The sequence below is a fragment of the Rutidosis leptorrhynchoides genome, chromosome 1, assembly GCF_046630445.1.
Source record: "Rutidosis leptorrhynchoides isolate AG116_Rl617_1_P2 chromosome 1, CSIRO_AGI_Rlap_v1, whole genome shotgun sequence".
Classification (NCBI taxonomy): Eukaryota; Viridiplantae; Streptophyta; class Magnoliopsida; order Asterales; family Asteraceae; genus Rutidosis; species Rutidosis leptorrhynchoides.
Genome location: NC_092333.1, coordinates 349,515,864 through 349,535,457, shown reverse-complemented (window position 1 = coordinate 349,535,457; position 19,594 = coordinate 349,515,864). Strand labels below are relative to the sequence as shown.

Here is a 19,594-nt window from a genome sequence, read left to right as displayed (position 1 = left end):
GCATAACTTTTTGATCCTGCGGGAGATCAACTTTACAAACTAAATCTTGTGGTCTAAAACAACGACAAACTTTTTGTTAAACCTATGAACTTCACTCAACCTTTTTGGTTTACACTTTAGCATGTTTTGTCTCAGGTGCTGTTTGATTCAAGCTCTTATACTTACTGCTTATGTGATGCTACTTGGACATAGGATCAAGAGATATCGCATTTATTACTTCTGCATGTAGATATTTACGTTATTGTTATTCCTGTCATTGTAAAGACATTTCATTTTCCGCTGCGTACTCATTAAAGTTAAATTCATCATTTAGTATTGTTCTCGTTTATTATAATATGTTGGTATGTTTTGATATTAGTGACGTTCCTTCCAGACCCTATTGGGAGGACGTTACAGATTGGTATTAGAGCATAACCAGGCTGTTATAGAGAACCAGGATTGCATTTTTATGTGTGCCTTACATGTTAGCTAGGGTGCCTTAGCAATCTAGGAAACTATAACCTTTCCTGCCTTAGACTTTAAAGCACTTAGAATTTGCCTTGTAATCTTAAAATTTATGCCTTACAATCCTATCCTAAAACTGATCAAAATCTCCTTCCTCATGTTAGGATGTCTAATTATCATCAAACGACCAAAATGAATCTTTTCAAGCTAACCGAAAAAGATACTGAAAGGTCTTCCACAGAAAGACCAGTCCAAAGTCCACCTTATGGCTTTGGTGGTCCTCCCTCACCAAATTATAGCCCAAATACTACTCTAGAGTTACATGGGTCTCCTGAATACTATCCAACCCTGAGGAATAAAGACAAGAGGAAATGTCTTGAAGAAACTGGGCCGTCAAAGAAAAGATCCCGATCTCCTTCCTACGATGAAGTTGATGCCAAGTACGAGCTCATGAATCTGCGAAAAACTACCGATGACCTTATTCGCCATATTGCAAGGATCGATGCTCAAATGAAGGAAAAAGACCTAGCGATCAAGAAGCTCATGGAGGAAAATGCGGAGCTAAAGAAAGAGATTATATACATACATTTTTTTTATCCCATGACCGATGTGGACTTTGGTTTGCACCCTTACAAGAAATGCCCGAAGGGGGAAGCAATCTCTCTCCTACCTAAGAGAAGATGTTGACTTTAGATTGAAGATGGAGGAAAACCGCGTGAATAATCAACTTTCTATGAGGGACCACAAGTACCATGTAATCAACAATGGTGTTTCTCATCTTAATGATAATCTCGAATTCTTGCATGAGAAACAAAAGGCGAAGAATGAGAAAGTTGAGAAGTTTATGAAGAAGGTTGAGGAAGAGAAGAAGAGATATGAAGACTACTTCAATCTTAATATTTCCTAATTTATTTTTCCAAATTTCTTATCTATGTAAAGGCTATGCCTTAAACTATTTCTATTTCCGAATCGTGTAATAAAGGCTTGTTTAATGCCTCGTTCTTAATAATATAAAGTGTTTCGTTCATATCATATTCATCTTTATCCTGCTTAAAAAGTCATCAAACTTATGACCTATCAGATTTATCAAACTTCTATACACCCTTATGTAGTGGAGAATCATGGTTCGTCCAACTGCACCAACTCTTACCACGATGTCTCATAACTTTCTCGTTTGACCACGTCCATTTCATAACTTTCACAACTTCCATAACTTTCAAAGGTATGAAAGTTGACCAAGTCTATAAAGACTGCAACTTAAAACTAGCCGACCATGACTCGACAAGTTCGTAACTATTTTCATGGATGACGTTTTGATCTGCTCCAAGAGTGAGAAAGAACATGAGCAACATTTGCAAATTCATTCTTAAGAAGAAGAACAACTCTACGCAAACTTTTCCAAGTGCAAGTTTTGGCTTAAAACCGACATGTTGTCGATCCAGCTAAGATTACTACTATCCTTAATACACTATATTAGAAATCATCATTTGTCATATCCTGACCTTATGGAGTGACCTTGGAATGATAATATGAATTAGTGAAATATAATGACGGTGGCCAACGTGATTATATTACGGTAATTCATAGAAAAATTCCAATATCATGACGTATGGAATAGAAAGTGATTCAAAGAAAACTCTCAAACTATCTGTTCAAAAACCCAAATGCAAGAAGAAAAAATATCATCTTGATATTAGTAGATACCAAAGACTGCGAAGCATATTCGTCAATTTTTGGGACTTGCCGGTTATTATCGGAGATTCATAAAGGATTTTTCCCTTCTTGCCAAACCTCTTACGAAGCTAACTCAAAAAGGGAAGAAGTTTGAGTGGTCCGAAGAACAGGAATCTGCTTTCAAGATTCTGAAAGAGAAGTTGACCACAGCCCCGATTCTATCTTTACCTGAAGGTACTGACGATTTTGTTGTTTACTGTGATGCCTCAAAGCAAGGCTTTGGTTGTGTTTTAATGCAACGTGAAAAGGTTATTGCCTACGCATCTAGACAGTTGAAGAAACACGAGGAGAACTATACCACACACGACCTTGAGTTAGGTGCCGTGGTATTTGCATTAAAGATATGGAGACATTATCTATATGGTACCCAGTTTACGGTGTACACTGACCATAAAAGTCTTCGACACATCTTTGATAAAAAAAACATCTGAATATGAGGCAAAGCCGATGGCTTGAGTTATTGAACAATTATGACTGTAAGATGGAATATCATCCTGGCAAGGCAAACGTAGTTGCCGATGCCCTCAGCCGAAAAGACGATGTTAAACGTGTTTGTGCCTTAAACCTGAAAATCAAATCAAATCTTATATCACGAATCTACGAAGCTCAACTGGAAGCTATTAAACCAACACTTATCGAAGGTGAAGGACCTATCGGTTTCGAGAACCAACTCCAAGTGAAAGCTAATGGTAAACGGTACTTTGGCAACAGAATTTGGGTTCCTCGCTTCGGTAATCTTCGTGAACTAGTCTTGGATGAAGCGCATAAGACTAGGTATTCTATTCATCTGGGTTCCAGTAAGATGTACCACGATGTGAAGGAATTCTACTAGTGGCCTAATATGAAAGCCGACATTGCTACTTATGTTAGTAAGTGTCTCACTTGTTTGAAAGTCAAGGCTGAACATCAAAAGCCTTCTGGTCTGTTGACACAACCCGATATTCCACAGTGGAAGTGGGAATGTATCGCTATGGACTATATTACTAAATTGCCCAAGACTTCTAGTAGCAATGATACTATATGGGTCATAGTAGATCGTCTTACTAAATCTGCTCATTTATTACCGATCAAGGAGAACGACAAGATGGAGAGATTGTCACAACTGTATATCAAAGAAATTGTCTCTCGTCATGGTGTTCCTATATCAATCATATCCGATCGCGACAATAGATTCACTTCCAGATTCTGGAAATCCTTACAATCTGCTCTTGGAACTCAACTCGACATGAGTACTGCTTATCATCCGCAAACCGATGGTCAAAGTGAACGAACCATTCAAACATTGGAAGATATGCTTCGCGCTTGTGTTATCGACTTTGACAAAGGCTGGGATAGACATTTGCCTTTGGTTGAATTCTCTTACAATAATAGTTACCACTCAAGTATTAAGGCTGCACCTTTTGAGGCCTTATACGGACGAAAATGTAGATCCCCACTGTGCTGGGATGAATTAGAGGACAGACAGTTAACTGGTCCTGAAATCATACACGAGACAACCGAAAAGATAGTTCAGATTAAGAAACGAATAGAAACTGCCCGCAGCCGACAGAAGAGCTATGCTAATAAAGGTCGGAAAGATTTGGAATTCCAAGTTGGTGACAAAGTCATGTTGAAAGTATCCCCTTGGAAAGGCGTCATTCGTTTTGGTAAACGAAGCAAACTAAGTCCGCGTTTTGTTGGACCCTTCAAGATTACTAAAAGGATCGGACCCGTGGCTTATCGATTAGAATTACCTGCTGAACTTAGCAGCGTACACAAAGTATTTCATGTCTCGAATCTTAAAAAGTGTCTCGCTGATGACACTCTCGTTATTCCTTTGGATGACATTCGCATTGATGATAAATTGCACTTCATAGAGGAACCCGTAGAAGTCGTGGACCGATCTGCTAAACGCTTAAAACAAAGCACCATACCTATTGTTAAAATCCGTTGGAATTCACGACGTGGCCCCGAGTATACCTGGGAACGTGAAGACCAAATGAAACAGAAATATCCCCATCTCTTCTCAACCGCTGATGCATCCGAGAAGTCTACCTAAAACTTCGGGACGAAGTTTTTATTAACGGGGAGGTACTGTAACAACCCTCACTTTTCGACTTCTAAATTACTGAACTAACCCTAGGGTTATATGTCTGACTATATGTATTAAGGGTTGTTATATACAATTAAATATTGACCGAATAGTAATTTTTAGTCAACAATGTACGCTTAAATAAATAATATATTATTAATTTATATAATTTGACATAATTTAACTAAGTATATAAACTTTGTATCACTTTTATTATTTAGTTAATGTATTATATATTTAACTATATAATAAATCAATTATATATAAATGTAATAATATTTACAAACTTACTAAAGCTATAGTTTAATAATTAAAATCATAATTATTATTAAAAATACAAAATACCGAATTATTTATTATTTTTATGCAAAATTTGTATTTATTAATTAAATAATAAAAAATAAAAATAAAAAAATAAAATATTATTGACAAATATTCTTGGAAAAACATTAAATAAATTTGTTTATTTACATAAAAAAAATCCTTAAAATAAATAAAGAAATAATAAATAAATAAATAAATTACTTTTTAATTAAAAATTGTAATAGAAAAACTACTTTTATTATTTTATTTTGTGCATTGTCCCATGACCTAACATTTAATACTTTTTAATTTTAAAATCCCATTAAGAATTAAATATTTCTTTTTCTTTTAATTATTTTATTCTTTTTACCTAATTTTTTCAAGTATAAATACCCCTCATTTCTCATTCAAACTCACACCAAAATTTCTCTCATTCTCTCTTTGAAGAATTACTACTAGTAAGTATTCTTTTCTTACTTTTTATTTTTTTTTTACTTTTTACTTCGGTTATTATTTTTACCGAAACATGTAAATAATGTTATAAATTATATGCAATTAAAAATAAAATAAATAACATGTATACACTATTACTATTACTAGCACCTATAACCTACTACTTATATTGTAACATAAAAACATTTTGGGATATGTATTAGAGATGTATAGATCTTCGAACTTTCTTGACGAATGGTTTCTATGAGATTCTAGGCCGAGGGTTTGGATTTCCGATTTAAATTAGCCATTCGAAGGGAAAGGGGTGATTGGAAGCTTATCTAATACGACAAGTATCCTAAAATGGAAAATACTGATAAAAGTAGAAACTCTCTAGTCATAGAAACTTAGTAAAATAAGAAACTTTATAAAAATAGTAACTTACTAGGAATAGAAACTTAGTAAAACAAACTATACTTAAACACATACTTAAACTTAAACATGGGCAAAACACTTAACTACTCTTAAATGTCAATAGGTTGACTTTCCTGCTCACTCGTTCAACTCTTTATTCCGAGGAATAACTCTCTCTCTACTTACTAAGGTGAATTCATAGCCCCTCTTTAATTGCTAGCAAACTTACTTACTTTTACTTGAGGTGAGACACATGCTGTTTTTACTTTTTACACTTTAGACACAAGTACCAAACTGTTAAACTATGCTATACCCAGCTATGTCCGACTAAGTCCCTACAGTGATATTTTTAATTGCTGCGGCATGCTTAATTATTGGGGGTAGGCCTATCGGGAGTAACGTCCCCGATACATTTGACCAAGTCATTGTATTACTTAATAATGAAATTAAACCGACAAGGACAGACACAACTTGCCATGGGGCAAACTTGAACGTTTAGTCTAAATATCACGCATTGGCATAACTTTTTGATCCTGCGGGAGATCAACTTTACAAACTAAATCTTGTGGTCTAAAACAACGACAAACTTTTTGTTAAACCTATGAACTTCACTCAACCTTTTTGGTTTACACTTTAGCATGTTTTGTCTCAGGTGCTGTTTGATTCAAGCTCTTATACTTACTGCTTATGTGATGCTACTTGGACATAGGATCAAGAGATATCGCATTTATTACTTCTGCATGTGGATATTTACGTTATTGTTATTCCTGTCATTGTAAAGACATTTCATTTTCCGCTGCGTACTCATTAAAGTTAAATTCATCATTTAGTATTGTTCTCGTTTATTATAATATGTTGGTATGTTTTGATATTAGTGACGTTCCTTCCAGACCCTATTGGGAGGACGTTACAAAAGTCAAAGCCGAACATCAAAGACCGTCCGGACTACTTCAACAACCCGAAATTCCACAATGGAAGTGGGAGAGAATAACGATGGATTTTATCACAAAACTACCAAGAACGGCGAGCAGTTATGATACTATTTGGGTTATTGTAGACCGTCTCACCAAGTCCGCCCACTTCCTAGCCATGAAGGAAACCGACAACATGGAAAAACTTGCACAACTTTACATTAAAGAAATCGTGGCCCGTCACGGTGTGCCTTTATCGATTATTTCCGACCGAGATAGCCGTTTTGTTTCTAGATTTTAGCGTACTTTACAAGAAGCGTTGGGAACGCGTTTAGACATGAGCACCGCATACCATCCGCAAACCGAATGAAAAAGCGAGCGCACAATTCAAACTTTGGAAGACATGCTGCGAGCTTGTGTTATCGACTTTGGAAAAGCTTGGGACAAGCACTTGCCTCTCGCCGAATTCTCTTACAACAATAGTTACCACGCGAGTATCAACGCCGAACCTTTCGAAGCTTTGTATGGCCGAAAACGTCGTTCTCCTCTTTGTTGGGCTGAAGTAGGCAACACACAAATCACCGAACCTGAGCTCATTCATGAAACAACCGAGAAGATCGTTCAAATCCGAGATAGGCTCCGGACGGCCCGTAGTCGTCAAAAGAGCTACACCGCCAAAAGACGCAACGACCTCAAATTTCAAGTCGGTGACCGCGTAATGTTAAATGTCGCGCCTTGGAAAGGTGTAATCCGTTTCGGGAAATAGGGGAAACTAAATTCGCGGTATATTGGTGCTTTCGAAATCTTGGAGCGTGTTGGAACCGTTGCTTATCGTTTAGATCTTCCGCCTCAACTGAGCTCTGTTCATCCTACTTTCCATGTATCGAACTTGAAGAAGTGTTTTACCAAACCCGAACTCATCATCCCTCTCGAGGAACTTACTATTGATGACAAACTTCATTTTGTGGAGGAACCGGTTAAAATTGTAGACACCTCCGTCAAGACGCTAAAACAAAGTAGAATTCCAATCGTTAAGGTCCGTTGGAATGCCAAAAGGGGACCCGAGTTTACTTGGGAAAGGCAAGATCAAATGCAAAGGAAATACCCTCATTTATTCGTGGATTCGGAAATGCAAGATCCCGAGGAAGAAACAACGACTACTACGCCTACTTAAATTTCGGGACGAAATTTCTTTTAAGGAGAAGGTAATGTAACATCCCGTCTTTTTTCGTTTACTTTCCGTTATACTAATTTAAAGTCCGTTATATAATTATAACATCCTCCATTAATACGCATTTTAAATTATCTCGTTTAGGTAATTCACGTACCCGATTCAAACTTGAGGGACTAAACTCGCCAAGATGCCAAACATTTGACTAGGTCAAATGGTCAAGCCTCTCTCATCCATTCATTCTTCACCTCCCTCTCTAATACTTCCATTCTTTTTCTCTCAAACAACCAAACAAAGAATCATCATCTATTTTGAATCGAGCAAGCATCAACTCAAACAAATTGCATATTTGGAATCCTTGCATCTTCCTCTTCAAATCCAAACCAATCTCATTGCATTTGGCTAACTTTCTAAAAACACTAAATTTTGTGTTCTTGATGTTTTTAACTTATAAAAGTGTTAATTAGTGTATATGGCTCAAGTCTTACATGAATATATGATTTATATGCTTGTTCTTGTCATTTTGATGTAACTAGCTTAAACTTGAAATGGGTGTGTTTGATTTTGAGATTTGGTTGCTTAAATGTTGTTATATGTTAAAACTGCATGTATTAAATGTGTTACTAGCATCACTAGCTTCAATTTGGTATGTAGGTTGACATGGAAAAGCTTCATAAACATAATTGTTAAATTTATGGTTTTGAGTTAGGGTTTGGTAGAAGTAAAGTGAACTTTTGATGCATTGAATGCTTAGCAGAGTTGTTTGTAAATGTTTAGTTGTATTGTATGCGTAATTACCTATGAAATGGCGTATTATAAGTATGCATTTATTTCCCGAATCCTAAATATGCATTTATGAACTTGAAAGTGTTTATGATGAACATTAAATGAGCATTCAACTCGGATTTGATTTTTGTAAATGATGATTTTAATTAATGAAAGGTGTTTAGTTGTGTTTCTCGTTAAATTACCTTTTCAACGATATAAAATACACATTTTAAGTGTTTACGGTTCATAAATTATGCTAGTTTGAAGTTTGGCTCGTTTTGACACTTGAGTACTGCCCAGATTGCTGATCAGATACCCACCGCGGCGCGGGCCTCCAGGCCGCGGCGCGGCTTAACACTGACCCTGATGGTCTGGGACCATCAAAAGGCTCGACCCTCAAAACATGCTTTAGCCCGCGGCGCGGGTATTCCAGCTGCGGCGCGGCTTAAAGCTTCCAAAAATGGCTGGCCACATTTCAACTTTTTCATTAATTTTAACTATGCTACGCACCTCCGATTCACATGTAACTTATTCTAACATGCTTATATATGATTAAAAAACTCAGAAAATAGTTCGGTACCCGACCCGAATGTGTTGACTTTTCGTTGACTTTGACCCGACCAAAGTTGAGTTTAGTTTAAACTTAACCAAATACTTATGCAATCATCCTAACATGCTTTTACATTTGAATCATGCATGAAACTTGGCAACGTGATTCACATGCTATATGTAATCGAGTCGTAACGAGCCATAGGACTAATTGAACAACTTTGACCAATCGTGTTTACCGTTATTGATACGACCTACTTGTTTAGGTCAAGACTAGCATTCGTTCTTGCACACATTACTTTGTGAAGTACCTTATTTACGCTTGCACTCAAGGTGAGATCATAGTCCCACTTTTACTCTTTTATACTTATACGTGAGATGAGAAAACATAAACGATTTATACCTTTATACTTTGAACACAAATACGAAAGCAAATATACATACGAGTTAGAACAAAAATCCTCAAGTCCAATTATCATCAGTTACACTTGTAGGGTGTAAGCATGAACTTATGTTGTGTGGCCATACGGGTTTAACGAACTCTCGTTCGGACGGTTCGCTACCGTTAGCGAATGAAATATAATTTTATCAGAATAGTGTAGGTTCTAACACTATATGCAGAGGTAAGATTCAGTTAAGCTTTGATAATTAGATGCTCGTGATACAAACACATCTTTTGAGATGTATACGCTTGATAATCGGTTTATACTAAATCTTGTGGTTCAAAACTTACTTTACACATACACCTATGATTTCACCAACGTTTCGTTGACAGATTTTCTATGTTTTTCTCAGGTCCTTGAATACTAGGTGATACATGCTTCCACACTATACTTTTGATACTTGCTTGGATGTCGAGTATACATACATACGTGGAGCGTCTTTTGACTTATTCTTAAATTGTGTCGCATATGTTTCAATTGTACTTTAAACATTGTAATGTAACTAGTTGTCGAACTACTTTGTAAACCTTGAAACATCCTCACTTTTGAAATGAATGCGACATATTTTGGTTAAACGTTGTTTTAAAAGACTTATGACCACGTAACGGGACCTAAGTAGACGGCGCCGTCAATGACGATTTTGTCGGGTCGCTACATGGATAGCGAAGAAGTGCAAAGGCAAAATAATCGATTGGCACAATTGGATTAACAATCCACAAGTGTTCCTTTAGCGTGCGTTTCTTGGGTTGTATCGAGTAATTAAATTAAATTTGTGTGTCTATGCTGCTTACTGTTAAGAAAAGTAGCATGCATATATGTGTGATATGCTGTTGTGTGACGAGCAAGATCTATGCTCTTTTCTACTTGTAATTACTTTTTGATATCAATATATATATATATATATATATATATATATATATATATATATATATATATATATATATATATATATATATATATATATTCCTACCGCCTTTCAAAAAAATATATATATGTATACTATAAATTATTAAAATATTATTGAAAATATAGATTGTAAATATACAATTATGTTAGTAGTATTAAATTCGTATATATTACATATATTTGTTAAAAATACTTTGATGGTTTCATTTGATAATAGAATATTTTTAAAAAAATTTAACATCCAACGGATATCCATTAACCCGCTCCATTCAATGGATATGGATATGAATGGATGAATTATATTCAAATGGATATGGATATGGATTTTAAAAATTAAATGGATATTGGGGGCGGGTTATACAACTGTGGGAGATGAACGCGTGGGTAGTTAAATCTCTCTTGAGTGATCCCGTGCCGCTGTTAAAAAAAAAAAAAAAGAAGGTTACATTACTATCACTTGAATTGCTTCACCTTTTCAATCAATTTGGTATGCTCCTACTGTGAGTACACATGCATATTGATAACTGCACATAACGCACACACAAAAAACACTTGTCCAATGCAATGCCTAAACTTGCCTTGTCAAGCTGAATATTACAATATTTAGTCCTCATTGAAGGATTAATGTGCAAGGTACAACATATAACTATATGGCCAACCTCATTTGAGCCTTCGGGGTCACACACATATACACCAAGACGTCAAATAAAATATATATATGATGTATATATATTACTCAAGTAACAAAATAGTAAATCGAAATTAATTCATTTACTATTCATGTGAATAGTAAATGAAACGAAATTAATTAATTTACTATTCACATGAAAGTGACATGATAGAAATTATTAATTATAAGTTTCATAAACTACCCCTAAAGTATTTGAGAAATACGACTTTTTAAAATATAGCATTGTATTTGAAAATGATCTTGATTTCTTTTGATTTGCTTTTTGCTATCAAACAAACGAATCTTGATTTCTTTTGATTTACTTTATGCTACCAAACAAATAGGATATATTATATATTCATATATGTGTATCATATTACGAAGTAATTTTTGAATCATTCTAATGCTTTCGATGAACTAAAAGGAAAAACACATATTACATATTTTGGGTTCATAATATTAATCAAAGGTTGATTGATTATTACTTGGGTTTGGACTAGCATCCATTGACGTTGTTTGAAGTGTAGTGTGGACTATCCAAAGAGACGGTCATATTTTTGATCGTAGGTTTCTCTCCTTCAATCAGGTTCTTCAAGAAAGGTTTCTCTCCTTCAATCAGTTTCTTCAAGAAAGGTATATCGTTTACTTATCTTATGATTTATATTCATGACAATTATTATGGTGTAACTGGATTTTTGGGATCGTTAATCATGTGCATGTTTCATTAAATAAGTGAAAATTTAATCTTGTTAAATTTTGTTCATAAAATAATAAAAGATTATTATTTTAACTATCCGCTGCGTTAATCTGTTTTGGTAAAAGTACACACGATTTTCCATCACTCATAATTTACAATATTCCATGTTTATCCAACTTGCTTTGTCAAGCAAACCATGATCCAAACCATGCTCAGATTTTTTTTTTTTTTTTTTTTTTTTGAAAGGCAAGCCCCCCAAAGTGTAGCAGGTGGGGATTGAACCTGGGTCCTTTTGGAACTTTCCAAGCATCTTACCACCAAACCACCCCTTGCTCAACTCACGCTCAGATTGACCATGAACATACAACCAAATAAAATCAACTACCATACATAACTGTTTAATGACGAATGAAGTTGTACAACACAAATATGGTTATCAAAATTAATAACACGAATTAACTAATAATCATTCTTGTATGGTACCCAAAAACATGAACTACATATTAAGATACAAAATTACCCGCATATTTCGGATTATACAACTGTGGGAGATGAACGTATAGAATGAGGAGATGGTCGGGTTTAGGAAAGATTGCATATTTCGGAATAAATTGAAGAAGGTGAAGGAAGCTCTTAGAGTATGGAGTAAAAGTTAATACAGGGGTTTAGATGAGGAAATTGCTCAACTCAAAAAAATAGCATTAGAGTTGGAGATTAAAGTAGAAAATGGACCTCTAAATGCCGAAGAACACGAACTTTGGATGACATCGAGAAAAATTGGTTAGAAAAAGAAAAAGTGAAATCAAATATGTTAAAACAGAAGGCTCGGGTTAAATGGACAACAGAAGGCAACGAAAACTCAAAATTTTTTCATTCGGTGCTGAGGCGGAAGTATAATAAATGTAACATTCGTGGTGTAAATATTAATGGAGAATGGTGCGAGGATCCTTATGCAATTAAAAATGCAGCCTTTCGACACTTTAGTAACATCTTCATGGAGCTAAGAGGTCAGCGGCCCAGTTTGGGAGATTTAAGGTACAATATTATTTCTTCGGGTGAAGCAAATGATCTTGAGGCTCCGTTCCTATAAGAAGAAATTTAGGAGGCTTTACAAGATTGTGAAAGCTCTAGAACAAGAAGATGTAAACGATTTGAGCTCTAGAACAAAAATTAAGAATTAGGGTTTGATGTTTGGTGATGGTGAAGGTACGGAGTGTTTGGTGTGAGAGAGAGGAGAAATCTAGAAATGGGAAGAAGTAGCTACACTCTAGTCACTTTTCTGGGATTAATTCTCATGCTCCACAACACACGGATATTTATCAGTTATCTGATATCTTTCATATATCATTAGGCGACCCTAACGGAGTCCAAATTAAATAAACAAACATGTTCTATGACTCTTGTCACAAATGGTCCTAAAAATAGTACTTATTAATAATAAACATTAAATTAAAATAAAAGCATAAATAAAGTCATGTAAGAACACTAAAGGTAATGTAGTAATCTTACAACTATGTCCGATTGAGGATGTTACAAAGATTAAGTGATTGGACTCCGGTTGATGATAAATTTAACAAAGGACTTTCGGATTGGAGAGCTCGTTCAATTTCTTTCGGGGTCGTCTAACTCTTGGTAAGTCGGTTCTTACTAGCTTACCATTGTATTATTTCTCGCTTTTTTTCGTTCTCCGCCTAGTGTGATCAAATTACTTGAGAGTGTGAGAAATAAGTTTTTCTGGAATGGGTCGGGATCCAATTCAAAAATATCGTGGGTAAAATGGGAGACTATTCTTCTTCCTCACGAAGAAGGCAATTTAAATTTAAAATCACTTAGAGCACTAGGAGTCGTTCAATGTTAAATCTCAGTGTTAAATTTAACACTGAATTTAACACTGAGGCCAAAACAGGAGAAATCGTTCAGTGTTAAATCAATTATAATTTTATTTTTTTAATGATTAGTTATTTATTAATTAATTTTTTTAAAAATCAAAAATATATAACATATAAAAGAATTCAGCATTATTTACCAAAAAATTCTAGTCCAATTATTATATATTATTTGGCCCATATTTGACTCAATTAAAATTTAAAATCAGGCCTAATTCAAAAAACCCTAAACCCATTTATAATTTATACGCATCTTTTTACTTCCTTTATCTTCTTCATCATATAAACCTGCAACCCTTCTTCATCATATAAACCTGCAACCATAAAAAAAAAGGGAAAGAAAAGAAAAGTAAAGAAATAGAAAAAGATAGAAAAAAAAGAAAAAACAAAACAAAACAAAACACAGCGTTATGTAGGCGACGGTGGTGCCCGACGGTGGGCTTTAACGTCAATTTAACGGCAGGAGGGAATGGGAAACTCCACCGTCCCCACCGTTAAATCCTTTTAACGGTGAAAAAACTTCCCGACTCCTGGTGCTCTTAAAGGTAATAATCTGGCGTTACTCGGCAAGTGATGGTGGAGATTTAAAACCGAAACCAACGCATTGTGGGTTAAAGTTATTCGTAGCATTTATGGCACTAATGGTGGGCTGGTATTGGACGAAGACGTTAGTCAACATTCAATATCTAGTCTTTGGTCTAATATTATTTGTGTAGGTAAAGAGATTGATTGCTTGGGGCTACAATTCGTTAATTCTTTTATGAAGTTGATCGGGGATGGTGACGATACATCTTTTTGGGACGAACACTGGATTAGGGATGAGGCTCTGAAAGATAAATTTTCAAGACTTTACAGAATCGAAAGCAACACATTCGCGGAGGTTAGTGACAGAAAAGATGTGAACGAAAACAACACGATTTGTAAATTGGAACGGACAAGGACTCCTACTAGAAGAACGCAAGGGGAACTGGACGAGTTAAGCAACATGATGGCTTCGTTTTCCATGAATCGTAGCTTCAAATATAGCTGGAAATGGGTTCCGGATAGTACATGCATCTTCATGGTTAAAAAACTTACTGCACTTATTGAAGGTATTATTTTATGGTCTTATGCTTCTTCACGATCTACTCTTCATAATTCATTGGTTCCGAAAAAGGTTGAGGTTTTCATCTGGAGGTTGATGAAGAACAGGCTACCGATAAAAATTGAACTTGACAAGAGGGGCATTGACCTACATAGTACGAGATGTCCTATTTTGTGATAATGGTATGGAAACAGTAGATCATATCTTTGGAATTGTCAGTTTGCGAAAGACGTTTAGATTCGTATCTTTAAGTAGTGGAATTCTGACTTTCCATTTCTAAGCTTAGATGATGTGATCCGTGAGTGTTCATCGACTAATATTTCGAGCAGTGGTAAACCCATATGGAAAGCTCTTATTTGGATTGGGTTCTACCTTTTGTGGAAGATTAGGAATTTGAAAATATTCTCAAATAAATTCCGGACAGCTCCGATGCTTCTCAACGAACTACAAATTATTTCTTTTGACTGGGTATCGAGAAGGTTAAAGAATCGTAGATTAGACTGGCTCGCTTGGTTTTCTTCTCCAGATTCGTATGCTAGTTAATGGAGGTTTGGCAGTTTATGTTGCGTTCTCTGCAACGTTTCCGGCTTCTCCCATTTAGGCGAATATGGGTCATATCTCATGTTATTCTACACTTTTGTTCCGATCTATTTAGTGTACTTTTTGTTTTTAGGTAGCAATTGCCTTTGCTTATTGGTGTTGTTTCTATTACACAAAACTTATGTATGATTAATTATGCTAGTCTTTATAGTATAATGCTTTCTTGGCCTTTAAAAAAATATTCAGTCATCCCTGGTTCCTCCATTTCATAATATAACTCCATCCTTCAATATACGATATACGATGATGCACAAAGATCTACGTTCATATCCATTTTTCTATATTCTCCACTTATCTAAACACAAACTTTCGATGTAAAATAGTAAATCTAACACAAACTGCTAAAAATCAACCATCTATGACCGACAAAAAGTTTCCATTATATATAACTAAAAAAATATATTAAATATACTTTAGTGGAAAACTACTTTATTGCATCCTTCACCTAACTAGCGCATGTGGCCCATTTCAGTGGAAAACTCCTCTCTTCATTTAAGTTTTACAAAACTAAAGTTGAGTCCCTCCATTTTTCTTTATCAAATCAACATATTTGGTTCCAAACTAGTTTAATAAGTTAATTTTAATTGACAAAACACACAAAAGTACACAACAACAAAACACACACTCCCATTTATTTTACATTTTGCCGCCATCTCATCTACAATCTCCCTACCACCCACTTTCTCTACAACAATCCAAATTCCATAAACACAAAACCATGACTCACACAAAAGCATTAAATTTAATGATAACCTATCATCAATGGAGAATAAGAAAAAATCTTTCTTTGCCGTTTTATCCTTTCTTTTAATTCTTTTAATTTCTTTCAATGGAGCTTCTATATTCTCCATAAATATACCATACCCGGAAAATGTAGCCGGCGCCGGAAATTCAAGAAACTTGGTTTCTACTTCATCATCATTCTCAAACATGATGTATGCAGTTGAAGAAGAAAACCCATCTCTAAAATTGAACACCCATTTCAGATTCCATGAAAACACGGTGGTCGGTGCCGGCGACGTCGCCGGAGATTCTGTAAGATTAATCAATGTACCACACTCAATGGAGGATGTCCAACGGAAACATCAATCTATACCAGTAAAGGATGTAATTTTAAATACCCATTTGCCCCTTTTACGTAAATCTCACAGTTTACCTCTTGAATCTGAAGATTTCCCGGTAAAAAACAAAAAAATTCTGGAAGCGTTGACTTTTCTAGAATCGTTTGACCCGCTCCGGCGAGGTGAATTCCGGTCAAGAGTGAAGGAATTCTTTAGCAAGAATGAAACTTCTTGCAAGGTTCGTTTCTTTATGACTTGGATTTCATCATTGAATTCATTTAGTAAAAAAGAATACAATACAATTGAAACATTATTCAAAACACACCCAAATGGGTGTCTGTTAATTGTATCAAATTCAATGGATTCAGTTAAAGGAAGGCAGATTCTAAACCCCTTTCTTGAAAAAGGGTTTCGAGTTACCGCAATTTCGCCTGATTTAAAGTACTTATTCAAGAACACAATGGCAGAATCTTGGTTTGTAAAGTTAATCAAAGGTGAGGTCAATGTTGGTTATGTCCCATTAGGTCAAAACTTATCGAATTTACTTCGATATTGTTTGTTGTATAAATATGGTGGTGTCTATATTGATACTGATGTCATTGTGTTAAAAAGCTTCACTAAGTTAAAGAATTCAATTGGAGCACAAACATTGGATTTAAATTCAAAGAAATGGAGTAGGTTGAATAATGCAGTTATGGTATTTGATAAAAGGCATCCATTAGTTTATAAGTTTATCAAAGAATTCGCATTAACTTTCGATGGCAACAAATGGGGTCACAACGGTCCATACTTGGTTTCAAGGGTAGTTTCAAGACTTGAAGGTAGACCTGGTTATAACTTTACAGTTTTACCTCCAATGGCGTTTTATCCGGTGAATTGGAATAGGGTTCGAAATCTTTTTCGTGGGGCTAAAAATGAGACTGATGCAAAATGGTTAAGAGGTAAACTTAGGCAAATTTGGAATCAAAGTTATGCTGTTCATCTTTGGAATAAGCAGAGTCGAAAGCTTCATATCGAAGAAGGCAGCATTGTGGGCAAGATTTTATTGACACATTGTGTTTTCTGCAATTCGTCGACAAACACATTGTGAGTATAGAATAACACTCGAAAAAAGAATCGATGTTTAATTAGAAATGTGGTCATGAATCAACTCAATTCATTTCTCATTTAGATTACGATAGGAATCTGTTGAAAAAAGATGAAGAAATTGAATAAAGTAAAAAGTTCTTATAGTTAATTTTGTTAGTATAATCATATGAAAGAGGAGCTCGAAATGTCTGTTAGTTTAGTTTAGATATTGGAATCAAAATTGGCCTTTTGAGTTCCTTTGAAGTTATTGGTGCATAAACGTATGACTGGAAGTTGTTTACTGTGTATTACCTGTTGTATATTCTTACTTGGGAAAGAGATCGACGGCATTAGATTTGGTCTCATACCTTACAATATCTATATGTTTCTACCAATTTTATAAAATTAGTCCAATAGAAGAATTCAGCGTCTTCATTGAGCATATTTGAGCTCGGTTCTATCGATTTGGTGTTTAGTAGAGTAGTTCCGATTTCGAGGATCGTTTTTGTTGCTATTTGTATTGGTTTTTGTTTAGGTTTGGTTAGATGAGGCTCTGTATAGATAGCTCGTATGTTTAGTTCGCTTTCTAGGTACGAACCTCATCGGGGTTTCTTTTGTATCTCTTGTTGAAAACGTTTTCTTTTCGAAAATGTTTTTTGTTTTTATAAAAGTTTTCGTTATTTTTGAAAAAAAGAAAACCTATATGTTTCTATTTTTGTGTTTCATGTTGTTTTTTACTTATTATCAAAGTAGAAAAGATGAAATTAATAGCATTGTTTATGTCTCCTAATTGTAGAAGTTGTGTCTTAAGAGGTTATACATCGAGTCATACGTTCCTCCTAATTGCTTACATGCATTATTGATTGTGAACAAAGGGGTGTAACGGTAAAAGTTGTGGAAAAGGTTGCACGATGTGGCTGGTTGTCTTAGGGTGCGTTTGATAAAACTGAATGATTTAGCGCTGAATTATTCAGAGTTCTGAATAGTTCAAAGACTCTGAATCAATATGTTGTTCCGAATGAAATTCAATGTTTGATAATATTTCTGAATCAACACCCTGAATGATATAAAATTACCATCATAACCTTATATATAATTTATCTTCACGACTTATCTTCAGCTAATATACATACATCTTCAAAACTATTTCATTAGATCAAAATTAACCTAATTGCTTCATACTGATAGGTCATATTACAAGATCCAAAACAATGGTTCATATCAATTACATCTACCCAGCTGTAGTAAAAGCAGATAATGGGACAAAACAAGAAATGTTTCCAACATAACTTCTGGACAAACAAGATTCAAAACATGTTTCTATAAATAACTTATAAGATCCAAAATAGGTTTCTAACATATGGGTACTCCTTCAAATCTTCATTTAAATCGAATTCATCATGAGCTTCTTGATTTGAAGGAATCACCAACTTGCAATTGATTCACACCTAAAATTACAGTGTAAAAACCTAAACTTTTTGTTATAGAAAATCAATGAAGAGAGTTGACCTATCAATTAAAGAAAAAGATTGGAAACATTTAACTCAAAATATCATATAAACATATAATCGAGAGAGTTGAAATCTATTACTTTATCAAAGAAAATCATATAAACGAATCTGGTCAAAGAAGAGAAAATAAAAAATTTGGGTTTCAAAAAAGAATTACGTGGTGAAAGAATTTCAATCGGTGGAGAAATCATGTGAAGAATAGATGTGAGGTGAAATGAGAAAGAAAAGGGCTTTAGGGGGAATGTTTATCACTGAATGGTTTAGAGAGGTTCTAGGAGGTGAACCATTCAGTGCATTTTTTTTCTCTTTCAGAGGCACCCACTCATTCAGAGGACCAAATCAAACACCCATTGTGCTGACCGATTCAGAGGAAATCCTCTGAACTGCATGATTCAGAATGAATCAAACACACCTACTTATTGATCTAACACGAATGTCGACAGAAACCCCCGAACGCCTCACCAGGGGTGTTGTGGCTTTGTACGGTGACATCTATGCAGCTGAACGCTTAATTATAACTTATTTTTCTCACTTACTTTGTTAAAAAATTTTATTAACTCCGATAACATATTAAATGAAGTATAAAATAGACATTTTAACAACATTTTTTTTAAAAAGTTATTTTCGGCATCACCCACGGGGAAATTAACTACTTTCGCGATCATTTGCCACACACGCACGCACTTTCAGGCGGAAACCCAACTCGCACTTCACGAGACCCAAATCCATCAATCCATATGAGCATGTGGATCGGGCTCAATTCCTTGGCGCGGGTCGGTAAAACCTCCCTAGGGACTTCTTAGGAGACAGTGATCGAACTCCTAATATTTACCCTCCCAATACACTATTAATCGAGTCAACATCATTCGCC

The 19,594-nt window shown here is 35.0% G+C and overlaps 1 protein-coding gene across 1 annotated transcript; it reads left to right on the top strand.

The window, feature by feature from the left end:
- Nucleotides 1-15,633: 15,633 nt before the first annotated feature.
- Nucleotides 15,634-17,804, top strand: LOC139870576 (uncharacterized). The gene has a single exon (XM_071858358.1). The coding sequence runs from the start codon at nt 15,846-15,848 to the stop codon at nt 17,232-17,234; it is 1,389 nt and encodes a 462-aa protein (XP_071714459.1). The 5' UTR covers nt 15,634-15,845; the 3' UTR covers nt 17,235-17,804.
- The last annotated feature ends 1,790 nt before the right edge of the window (nt 17,805-19,594 follow it).